The sequence below is a fragment of the Sphaeramia orbicularis genome, chromosome 5 (assembly GCF_902148855.1).
Source record: "Sphaeramia orbicularis chromosome 5, fSphaOr1.1, whole genome shotgun sequence".
Classification (NCBI taxonomy): Eukaryota; Metazoa; Chordata; class Actinopteri; order Kurtiformes; family Apogonidae; genus Sphaeramia; species Sphaeramia orbicularis.
In genome coordinates, this window is record NC_043961.1 from 44,673,612 (window position 1) to 44,687,015 (window position 13,404).

Below are 13,404 nucleotides of genomic sequence, written 5' to 3' on the forward strand. Positions count from 1 at the left end.
GCCACCCCCCTGCTGGGGGCCGGCCACCCAGGGGCAGGCAAGGCGCCGGCCCCCGAGCCCAGGAGCCACCCATCTTCCCGGGCAGGGGTCCCACACAGCACACCGGGCGGCCAGGCCGGCCCAGACCGCCACCCGCTGCAGGCCAGTACGCACCCCGATGCCACAGCCAAGCGCCCCGGGGGCCCGGAGGCCCACCTCCCCATCCCACCAAGCCCAACCCCCAAACCACACACACACCCCAGTCCCCCACTCACCCACACAAGCATATGCACACACACACCCACTGACTCCCCGACATACACACCACCCATCCCACATGTTCGACCATTCACACACACACACACAAACACCTCCACCCATGCCCATACACCCACCTACCCACATGCACGCCCACACGTACACATCTACATGTACACACATACCCACACATGTACCCACATCCATCAACAGCCCCTCCCACTCACCTGCACACACCAGACACGCGTATCTGGAGTGCCGCTCCCCCCAGCAGCGAGCAGCACCGCTGTGAGTCCCCCCAAGGCGCGGCACCCGAGTGCAGCCCCAGCACCAACCGCAGCCCAGGGTGGCAACACCAGCAGCCAGGAACCCCACCGCAGTCCAACACCCCGCCAGCAACCGCCACACCCCTGATGCCCGCATACACACATCTTTCCCGGTCCCAACACGACCTGCGGCAGGCAAGAAAGCGGCTAGCCCAGCGCACCCCCCCCCCCCCCCCCCCCCGACCACAATTCCCATGCGCACACATCATTCATCAGAGGGCAGCAACCCCCCAGCAATGCAGCCAGGTGAGCCCCAAGCCAATGTTCCAGCCCCCCTCCCCCGGGGCCCCCTGCCCCAGACGGCATCCAGGAAAGAGGGGTGTGGGAAGACCCCCCCTCCCCCTCGCCTCCCCACCTATCAGTGTTTTGAAGTGTGAGGTGTGTATGCAAGCAATTAAAATTGAGGAGCATAACTGCGCACCACTGAGGGTGACACCACATAGGCAGCCTCACCCACCGGCACGGCACCGCCCACCAGGCGCCACGCAGCCCACCCCCAAAAAGTGAATGTGTGGTGTTAGTGTTTCTGTGTGTTGTGTTGTGGGTGGGTGTAATTAAAATTGAAGAGTTAGCCACCCCAGGGTACCACAGAGGGAGGCCGTTTTAGTGACCCCCCCGCCATACCCCCTCGGGATGTGCACCCTCCCCAAGACCCTACGTGCTTTGCGTGAGGGGGGTGGGGAGGCGAGGGGTTGGGGATAGTATGACTGGGAGGAAGTTTCCTCCCAGAAGACGAGCCAGCCGGCATTCGGCACCCCCGTTCCCCAGTACCCGTCCCCAGGCAGGGGCCGCCAAGGAGTGGGGTAGCCCAGAGACCCCGGGAACCCAATGACCGCAGCCAGAAAGCCACCCCCCCCCCCCCCCCCCCCCCCCCCAAGAGGCCACTCACGCACTCAATCATCCTATGCAGTCGAGGGAGCATGGACCTGGGACCAGCCACCCCAAAGCCCCCCAAACAGGCGCAGGGACCCACCACACTCCACACCTCCCCAGTCTTACATGCACTAGGGATGCAGCGATCACCGGCACAGTGCCACCCCGCAGCACGAGACCCAGCAACCAGCGCGCCCGCCCCAGGTCCCAATCGCCACCACGGCCGCACCCCACCACCGCACCCCGAGAGAACCCCCAGCGACGTCCCCCACCCCCCACAACCCCCCAGGCACACCTGCAGTCCCACTCCCCCACCGCCACCACAACACAACCCTCTCTCATTCACCAAACATACATGTACATCCACACCCACACACCTGCTCCATCAGCTCCCCCACACACCCGCACACACAGACTTGCACACACAATCCCTCATTCATACTCTAATGCACGCATGAGCACTCGTTCATACACACCAACACACACCGACCCACCCACCTTTACACACAAACGCGTGCACACACACACACTCACACACATTCTCTCTCTCTCTCTCTCACACACACACCCACACACACACACACATGCACGCACACACACACACACACACACACTCCCCCACCCCAGGACTCCCAGGCACCAGCCAGACACCGGGGCACGCACCCGCCCACCCCCGCAGCGGCAAGTCCAGGCCAGCCCAGACACCCCGGCGCATGCCGGGTTCCCCCCCCACCCCGGGAGGGGCAGCACCCGGACCCCAGGGCCCAGGTACCGCACCCCGCCCACCCCCGACCAGCCTTGCCACCCGACCCGGGGGATGCCAGCCACCGACCCAGGCCCAACCCGGAGCCCCCCACCCCACCACCACAGGGCAACTCCGGCGCCGGGTCCACCCCCGCCCCAACCCGGACAAACACCAAACCGCCCCCAGAGCAGGGCAGTCCAGACCCCCACTCCAAGGGACTACTAGTGACCCGTAGCCCCGCGGCTCCTCCTGCCGGCCTCCTAACACTCAGAGTGATGTGATAGAGCTAATCACAGGGGTCCAGAGAGAATGAGATTGGTCCAGTTGATTGTTTGAAGAGGCAGATATTGTCTCATTACTTATGTGATCTAATAGAAGGTTCCTAAACTGGTTAATGCTCAGATTGGCTTTTGTTTTCCAATTCACAAGGATAGTTTTCAATCTCCTTTTAATGACTTCAACTGACCAATTAAAGCCAGGTGAGGAGAAACATGGCAGGTGCACCCGATAACCACTAATGACCTTGTGGACAAGATCCAACTAAGAAAGAAAACAACTGTGGTATCTGTGTCTGGAAGAAATGATACTGAAAAGATGGGAATTCACAAAATCAATATACAGTGGCTTGCAAAAATATTCATACGCCTTGACATTTTCCACATTTTGTCGGTACATCCACAAACAAATATATTTTTATTTGAATTTTATGTCAAAGACCAACACAAAGTGGCATACAATTGTGAAGCAGAAAGAAAATGATACAGGAATAATTTTTTTTTTTACAAATAAAAAACTGAAAAGTGCAGCGTGAAAAAGTATTTAGATGCTGCCATCACCATGTTTGACAGTGGGTATGGTGTGTTCAGAGTGATGTGCAGTGTTAGTTTTCCGCCATACATAGCATTTTGCATTTAGGCCAAAAAGTTCAATTTTGGTCTCATCTGACCAGAGCACCTTCTTCCACGTTTGCTGTGTCCTCCACATGGCTTCTGGCAAACTGCAAACGGGACTTCTTGTGGTTTTCTTTTAACAACAGCTTTCTTCTTGCCACTCTTCCATAAAGGCCAGATTTGTGCAGTGCACGACTAATAGTTGTCCTGTGAACAGATTCCCCCACCTGAGCTGTGGATCTCTGCAGTTCGTCCAGAGTCTCCATGGGCCTCTTGGCTGCATCTCTGATCAGTGCTCTCCTTGTTCGGGCTGTAAGTTTAGGTGGACGGCCGTGTCTTCGGAGATCTGCAGTTGTGCCATACTCTTTCCATTTCTGGATGACAGATTGAACAGTGCTCCTTGAGATGTTCAGAGCTTGGGAAATCTTTTTACAGCCTAACCCTGCTTTAAACTTCTCCGCAGCTTTATCCCTGACCTGTCTGGTGTGTTCCTTGGACTTCATGATGCTGTTTGCTTCCCAATATTCTCTTAAAAAAACATCTGAGGCCATCACAGAACAGCTGTATTTGTACTGAGATTAGATTACACACAGGTGGACTCTATTTAGTCATTTGATCAACATTTGATTATTCAGCAATTATCAGGCAACTTCTGAAGGCAAATGGTTACAGGGGGATAAGGGGGCTGAATACTTTTGCACACCGCACATTTCAGTTTTCTATTTGTAATGCAATATTAAAATCAAATATCATTTTCTTTCTACTTCACAATTGTACACCACTCTGTGTTGGTCTTTCACATGAAATTCCAATAAAATATATTCATGTTTGTGGTCGTAGCATGACAAAATGTGGAACAGCTCAAGGGGTATGAATACTTTTGCAAGCAACTATATATAAATAATAATCGCTGACACTAAGCCTATCTCTTGTTCATCCCTCTATCATGGGTCATTGTAGAATTTTCTGGAAAAGACTGAACAGTCAATGAAAACCTGTTTAAAAACATTCGTCCTTATGGAGAAGACATGGGTGTCGGTGTCCGTGTTAAATTCACTAAGAAACCATCTCTCAAACTAGGGCACTATCAAATTGATTTTAAATCGAAATTGCTTTTTTTTAAGGACAATTTTTTAAAAATAGGACCAATGGCCCTGTAGCTTACCGGCCAAATTAAAAGCTTTGGGAAATGTATCCCGATGCCATTTATTATCACCCCGTTATGTGCATTTATTATATTACAGAAATAGCCCATGTTTTGGTCATATTCCAATCAGATCTGTAAAAAATTCAAATTCCAACTTGATATCATTGATACTTATTGATTTATTGGCTCAATCCACTTCCTATCTGTTATAATGGGAAAATTTTTCAAAGTCGCACCAAATCCAGAATGAGATCCGGATCGAAATAATTACAATACCTTGTGTTGACATCATCATAAAGAAGCTGTATACCAAGTTTGAAGTCAATCAGAACTGTAGTTTGGGAGAAAAAGACGATTGAAATTTTTTCCCCATAAGAGCCCATGTTAAAATTTCCTTAAGTTCCTGGATCCAGAAGAAGATCCTGATCAGCATGTGGCTATTATGTTTTGGTCATCTCCCCATCAGGGCTGGACTGTAGAAATTTCAACTTGATATCCTTTATATTTACTGAGTTATTGCATCTATCCACTTCCTATCTCTTATAATGGGGAAATTTTTCAAAGTCGCAGCAAATCCGGAATCAGATCTGGATCCAAATAATTTCACTAACTTTTATTGACATCATCACAAAGAAGCTGTATACCAAGTTTGAAGTCAATGGGAATTGTAGTTTTGGAGAAGACGATGATTGAAAGTTTTGTAATGGATGACAGATGACGACAGACGATGACAGACGACGACAGACGACGACAGACGACGGACGCCGCATGACGACAATAACTTATGGCCTGTCGGCCGGTAAGCTAAAAAGGGTATTCGTCAAATTGATTTCATCTCTCTCATGTCTACATGCAGCGTGCTTCCACTGTGAGGCCCTATTCAGATCTAAGACACCTGAATCCACGTCAGTTTCTGCTGTTAGATCAATGTCCTTTAGGAAACAAGCATGTCAATACAGATGAACACAGTGTTCACACTAGTGCTGGAAATGTTATAGTTTTATTACCCCTCAGCCAACTCTGGCCAGAGGGGTATTGTAATTGTTTTGTCTTCTATCCATCTGTCCATTCAATGACATAATCACATTGTCTGAAGAATGCCTTGAGATATCTGCACCAAATTCGTACTGTGGATGCATCTTGGCATGGAGCAGAAGCCCATTGAAAATAGGTCACCCTGACTTACTTTTTCAAGGTCAAATTGAGACGTTTCCTTTCAAGGATGTAATCCCATTATCTGAAGAATGCATTGAGATATCTGTACTAAATTTACCCTGAGGATGCATCTCGGCATGGAGTGGAAGCCTATTAAAAACAAGTAGCCTATAGGGCAGTAATTTTCAACAGAATCTTGTGGCAGAGGGGTATTAAAAGTGTGCATCCCTGTATCCCTTTTCTTAAGGTAGAACAGGGATACAACATTTCTGTCCAGTGTGAGGCTTGTTTAATCAATGGTAAAAGCACTGAAACCATTACAAGGCTCATTGACAAGCCTCTTGGAAAACCTACTGTTAAAGTTAACCAGTGACATTAAATTAAAATGCATAATACTTCAACAACAACAAAAAATTACCTTCATTTCTTATATACAACACAAATGTAAGAAATGCAGGTAAATATAAAAAAGATGTTAAGGGAAATACTCACAACTAAGATGTTTATTTCAGAAAAGACGGAATATGTCTTCTATTTATTTTCTGCTGCAAAACCACAGTTCTACTCAGACTCAGCTTCATTATAGTACAGTTCAATAATGTTTCGTGCACCATTTCCTCCTTTACCTGTGACTTTGGCCTTGAAGGGGCTGCTGTTGATGTGGTTTGGTCCCCCATATTTGATGCTGATCAGGTAGTTTCCAGGTGCCATAGGAGTATACTGGACCTTGTAGCCCTCTATAACCTCCTGACAGTCCATCTTCACCTTCGAAGGGCCCTCAATCGTCACAGCCAAGGCTCCAGGTCCAGCCTTAGTGTTGTTGATGACAAACTCTGACTGAGCACCTGCATAGACATGACTATTTGAAACCTCAAGTTGTTGATATATTTAATCTGTTTCCCTGTAGGCCTTCTCCTGGTTCAGTTAAAAAAGTGAAAGTATTGGTACAGGGGGTATGATGCCGTTGAGCATTTGAAGGCATGTCAGTCTCATCCAGTGTCCAAACTGACCTGTTGTCCCTCCCTCCAGTCCTGCTCCATATGCTGAGACCAGACCGGGCTCTCCAGTATGACCTGGTTCTCCAACTCTGACCTTAAATGGACTTCCTGGGATATGAGAGCCATTGAACTTCACATCGATGGAGTGGACTCCGTTCTCTCTGGGGATGAACCTGATTGCATACTTATCTACAAAACAGAACACAAAGGTTGGTTTGACTAGTTGGATCAGTATTAAAGATGTTAAACCACGTCCAACTGCAGCTGAGGTCACAATACTTTGGCTAAAGCCATTAAACTCAGCATCTCAGCTTCACATTTCATCATACATCCAATCAGTTCATTTGGCTCAAATGGCAATGTGAAATTTCAGAACACCAATTTCACTGTCTTTAAACAGCCTGGAAGCTTCTGATGCTTTGACTTAATAAACTTCAGATTGGCTATTGGTCATTACTAATAATAATAATGATATAATAATAATAATAATAATCTTTATTTATATAGCACTTTTCATACATTAAAAACTGTAGCACAAAGTGCTTTACATATCAGTTTAAAAATCAGTACCACCCCCCACCCACACCCACCCACCCACTCACCCACCCACACACACACACACACACACACACACACACACACACACACACACACACCACACACACACACACACACACACACACACACACACACACATATACATGCAAACCCACAAGCTCACACATACTTAAGAAGACTGAGCACGGGTAGACCAGAACAAAAATGTACAAGTAAAAGTAAAAGATCAATTTAGGAGATGCTGTCTCAGGGAGCCATCCGCACCAGGAGGCAGCCGCCGACCCCGGTGACCAGGCACCAGCAACACAGCCCCGCATCCCAACTAGTGGGTGAGGGCCAGCTGGGACCCCCACCCACCAGAAAGGAGCGGACCCCAGTGAGAGAAGGTGCCACAGCCCCCGGAGTACTGGGAGTCTATGCGACGTACCCATTCATCTCAAACATTGATATTTAAGCAGGACAATGATCTTAAGCAGACGTCTGAAATGAAAAAAAAAAAAAAAAAACATGCCTTAAGGCCAACAGCGTTAACACTTTGGAATGACCATCACAAAATGCTGACCTTAATCCAATGAAACATTTGTGACCTGAAGTAAAAAGGCTTGTTTATGTACAAACTTGTGGAAGTGTCCAGAGTTCAAACTTCAGAGTTCAAAGCTGTATAATGAAGAATTTGAATCAGTCCATTTTTTTAGTTGAATCAACTGGCCATGAACCATTTGCTTCTCAGCATCACTTTGAGATTTTAATCCATGCTTTTAATATAATTAATTTAGATTATTGAACTGCACTTTATGTTAGGTTTAGCCAGACGTCACTTTCCCAACAACAGCTGGTTCAAAATGCAGCTGCTCAGCTTTTAACTGGTGCAAAAAAGCCCCATAGCACATAACTCTGAATCTAGCGTCACTTCACTGGGTCCCAGTTTGTTACCTCCGCCAAGGAGGTTATGTTTTTGCCAGGGTTTGTTTTGTTTGTCTGTCTGTTTGTCTGTCCGTTAGTGTGCAACATAACTCAAAAAGTTATGGACAGATTTGGATGAAATTTTCAGGGTTTGTTGGAAATGGGATAAGGAAGAAATGATTAAATTTTGGTGGTGATCGGGGGTGGGGGTCCCACGGGGGGGCCCATTTCCAACAAACCCTGAAAACTTCATCAAAATCTGTCCATAACTTTTTGAGTTATGTTGCACACTAACGGACAGACAAACAAACAGACAGACAAACAAACAAACCCTGGCAAAAACATAACCTCCTTGGCGTGGGGGGGCCCACGGGGGGGCCACTGATCAGCCTTGGCGGAGGTCTGCGCTCTCCGAGTGCTTCTAGTTTTTATATTAATTTTAAAATTATTTGGCATTATTGTTTTCTTCTTCTCAATCACTCTAAATGGACATTCCACTGTGATGAAAGTTGCCATCCAGCGAAGGTCCTCCAAGGCACCATAGAGTTTCTCTTTGTTTTTAAATGTGTTCATGGTCTCTGTCGTCAGTGTCTGTCTGACTGACATGCTCCAGCCTTATGTTCCCTCTCAGGCCAGACATGGTTAGTCGTCCAAAAGACCAAGAGCTGAGAGATGGCTGGAAGTTTTCAGTCTAAGCCCAAAACTATGGACATTAATCCCCACTTTTTCTTTCCAAAAGCACCAAGCAACAAATTTAGTTGCTTTTAAAATTTGTTTGGACACTTATAGCAACTTTTGATAAGTGACTCAAACTCTGAAACACACACTTCCCCTCTAACTTACACCACGTTATTTTGTCGATCACAGTCATAAAAATATACAGACTGTCTGCCTAGCTACAAAAGTCAGTGTTTGACACTTTGTTGGTATATCTAGTGATTTTTTCAGGCTCCTCTAGAGACTCTTTATCAAAAAAGTGATTCTATCAACTTTTTCTGGTGTTATCGGAGACTTTGGAGACTCTAAAGTGAAAGTATGTATTTTCCTTTGTCTAAAATAAAATCACTCAATATAAATCACTTCACTCCCTTTTTGGTTCATTTAGATTGTTAACAGATTGTTCATGTTTGACAGTGACTTGTTGTAGGCCCAAGTGGGCCAAACCAAACCAAACTGAAAAGAAAGAAGCCAAAAACTAAACAAACAAATAAATAACCTAAGTAACTCCTCCAGAGTGTCTCATTGTCAATCTTCACATCATTTAAACAAAGTAGTTAGGCTAACTGAACAGATGGAAATTGAACTCAAGTAAACTGTTTATAAATGTGAAAAAATTAGTCTGAAAGTATTTAATTAGCATATGTAAACTTCCTAGGGCACTAGACCTCTCTCCAGCTCAATGACTGCACACTCCCCCAGAGCTCCAGAAGGGCTGTGAACTTCGGCTTCCATCTTTCCGTGCGCTCCATTCAGACGTACTGCAAAGGATGCTGGGTGATTCACCTTCAGGCCAGACTCCTGTTGAGGTCAGAAAAAGACACACAGGCCAGATTCCTTTTGAGGTTAGAAACAGAAACAGAGTCCACTACACTGAGGTCACAAACCCCTCAACATTATATGCATTTATTTTATGAATATGCACAATGGTCATAGGTGTTTTAATGGGTTTATTTGTGCTTACCTGGTTCATTTATCTGAAATTAAGTTCATCTACTTTCATATAACTCTTTAGTGTTCATATCATAAATTATTGGTCATTTCGTAAAATCTAGAATCTACAACCACTCAAAAACTAAAGAAAACAAGACAAAAAAAGTATGAATTAAACTGTGAATTTATAGAATCATCCCCCAACTGTACAAGAGAAAACAAGTGGTGCCAGGCACAACAAACCCCACCCCTCGCACATATGGTATCTTATTTTGGTATCGATCCAGCTGATGTCATCATCTCTACAAGTGTGCTGATGTCAGCATATTAATTGCCTCTATTTGTGTGGCAAGTTTGTAAACTGAAACAAAATTGCCGTTTTTATAGACATTTGAAATTTTGCCCATTATAAGATAAGACTGAAAAAAATTCATAAAAATTCATAAAGATTTTGAACTTTGACCTACTTTCCCCAAAATGTAACCATGTCTATTCTGGGTCACTGGTAATCTATGAATTCAATTTGATATGAATTCAACAAATAGTTCTGCTGCTACAGACATTGGAAACTTTGCCCATTACAAGTAAATGGCGGGGGAAAAAAAAGATTTTAAAAATTCATAAAAAATTTGAATTTTGACCTTCTTTTCCCAAAATGCAATCAGATCTAGTCTGTATCACTGGCAATCTCTATACCCAATTTGGTATGTATTCAACCAAAATTTTGCTGCTAGAGTGTTAACAAACAAAGAAACAAAAAACCAAACCAAAAACAATATCCCTTGCCTCCCCTTCGGGGGGCAGGATAATTAAAGCACAACGCGTAGCGGGAGGCTGAATGAGAACTGTGTGCATTAGTTTCTTACCTGAGCACCTGTTGGTGCAACTTAAGCAGATAGAGACTTAACAAAACCATGTTCAAGACAAAGCACAACATAACACTGAACTATGGTCTATAGCGTGAGAGCACACACTGTTCTAATGGGACTAACCTTAAAGAAAAGCATACTGAAAATGTGTTTAGGGCCAATATCTGATCATTTGTACAGGGTGAGTCAGAAAAAACGCTCTTTCCATTTAAAGAAATTGTACTGCTAAAACGGAAACACAGATTTTTCTTTTGACCATACAGTCATATTGATGTGGTTATTGAGCATGTCTGGTGATGTAGTCATAGATTTATTGCATTGCATAAGAGAGAGAAGGTCCATTGTTTATTGGGCACTGAAATACCTGCCAACACAATGTATGCCACAGTGAACAAACTTGAAATTGACAACAATTACAGGAGTTGGGGCTTTGCTTTCACACTCAGGACATAGGCCTACATGACAGTGCCCAGGGAGTTTTCATCATGGCAAGACCACAGCGATTGCAGGTATTATTTCCTCATCGAGTTGTCTGTTTGGGTCAGGAGAGAGAGTGGCCACCTAGATCCCCGGACTTGACCCCCCTTGATTTTTTCTTGTGGGGGTATCTTAAAAACCGTGTGTTGACTGTTCCACAAACTCTTCAGGAACTCCGAAATCGCATCACGGCTGAAATCCAAGCCCTACGACGAACACGAATGGCGAGAAGAGCTGTGTTAGAGATGCGACAACGAGCACAGATTTGCATCAATCTGAATGGTAGCCAGGTTGAAGGTCGTGCCAGACGACTTCGTTGAGACAAAACATTTTGATGGCGAGTAAACATGCTGTAATGGTTGACAATTTCAATTTCATTCACGGTGGCATAAACTGTGTTGGCAGATATTTCAGTGCACAATAAACAATGGACATTCCCTCTGTTATGCTATGCCATAAATCAATGATTCAATCGCCAGACATGCTCAATAACCACATCAATATGACTGTATAATCAAAAGAAAAATAAGCATTTCCATTTCAGTGGTACAATTTCTTTAAATGAAAAGAGCGTTTTTTCTGACTCACCCTGTATTTAATATTATAACAGACAGTTACTGTTTTAAGTGGAGCAGAGATGAGCTGCCTTAGATTATTCAGGTAAAGGTATAAGCAGCTTCTTATATGTGATCATTTGCTTTTACCTTGGTGGCAACTGAAATGCATCACTTTCTGACATGGATGAGCAAAGACATGTTTTGCTTGTTTATGCTTTAACCACCATGCCAGACACATCAGAGTGTCTGTATTTCTGGTTTTGTTGTACAGATGCTGTGCATGGCCATGCAAAATCATTAAAAATTTATTTTCTGACGATAATGTTAAATTGATCTTGATCCGAAATAATCTAAAGAAAAATAAAGGTTTTTTTTGCTGTTCGTCCTATTCCTACATCTCTCATGGATACAGAGGTGGCATCTTGGCGACTGTTGCAAATCATGCAAACCTGCAATGTAAAGGATAAAGGAATAAAAATTACTGATTAAAACATCAGATTAAACTTTGTGATTGAATGAAACTTACGCCTGTTTTCAGGTTCTCATCATCATGCCATGATGCCCAGGAATCTCATGTTAACATATCATAAACTAAGCAGGGCAACATCAACTTCACAAAAATAATTACCTCTTATCCTTTAAGTAATAACTTAAAAAACACCACAAGCATGGCTACCCTGCGCTTTGGCAGTGTGATTTAGATATTTAGAAAGTGTCACATTCCCTATGTCTTATCCTTAAATAATGGTGCTTCATGTTCGGACTACAAAGCTAAGACTAATGAAGTGCTGAATACAGAAAAACAAATAAAATTAAAGCTGCAAGCAGCATTGGTCGGGACCTCGCGCTCTGGCTGTGTTCGCCCTCCCATGCCACCACCCGTTATCCGTCAAGCCTCCCTCCAACCATTCTTATGTTTTTTTGGCAGATTTATTTTTTTTTTCCCCATTTACAATAAGGCTTTTATTTTGACAAACCCTACTGTGTGTGTGTGTGTGTGTGTGTGTGTTTCTGTGTGTTTAAGAGAGAGAGAGAGAGAATCAGTTATAATCAGTTTTTTATATAATCCAGGTTGGATCAGTAATAGCAGTAGCAGTAGTCTCTCTCTCTCACTCACTCACACACTCGCTCACACACTCAGTTGCTATGGACTCTCCATGGTTGCTATGGGAGCATAAACATGGCAGGTGCACCTGATCAACACTAATGACTTAGAGGAGACACTGGAGTTTCAGAGAAATGAACTAAAAACCACCTGTCAGAAAAACTGACGTCAGTCCAGAACAGTAGCTCCTATCTGAAAAATTCTGTCATGTCAGACTTCTGGAAGGTTGGACCAACATTTGAATGTATAATGTGATGAAACAAAGTCAGAAGTGAATCAGCAGTGAGTGTACGAAGGTGGAGTTAGTCAAACATGTGAGTGAGACAAATGGAACACAGGAGGGAAGGAGGGAAAAAGCAGCAGTTGTTGTGTTTGGAGGCCCACAGATCAAAAACTAAACACTTTAACATTCAAATGTCAACAGTCTGGGAAAGAAAAGACATTTTCCTACATTTTGATGGATCATTTGTTCCTGTAACCCCAGAAATATGAGAGTTATGATGAGTTGTTTCTAGACTTTCAAACCAAAACAGGCTCTCCAGTCTGTTTGAGCAGCAAGATTTCAGCCAATCAGCTGTCAGCATGTGTGTGCATGCGCACGTTCACCTCACATGGCTCCTATAGATCAGACATGTGACTCAATAGAGTTCAGGCTGCAGTTCCCTCAGCTGCCATTTCTCGGATAAATTGCTATAATTTGAAAACCGTACATCGTATCTCAAAAATTTTTTCACAGGAGTTTTCTGCTGTGTTTTGTGATCGCTTCAATATATAATATGTGTGGGAAATGTTCAGTTTGAATTTTCAGTTTCAGACGTCGCAACTTTCAGGGCTTGTAAAAAAAAAAAAAACTAAGATAGTTATAAAAAAAGTGCGAGACCACTTTTTTGAGAAGGGTTCACTCTATCCTCTGG

At 44.3% G+C, this 13,404-nt stretch overlaps 1 protein-coding gene across 1 annotated transcript in view; it reads right to left on the reverse strand.

The window, feature by feature from the left end:
* The window catches only part of flnba (filamin B a), a 290,646-nt gene that overhangs the window by 13,289 nt on the left and 263,953 nt on the right, over positions 1-13,404 (reverse strand). The window contains 3 exon segments of the mRNA XM_030135348.1: positions 6,000-6,218; positions 6,384-6,560; positions 9,218-9,350. Coding sequence (XP_029991208.1) covers positions 6,000-6,218; positions 6,384-6,560; positions 9,218-9,350 — 529 coding nt within the window.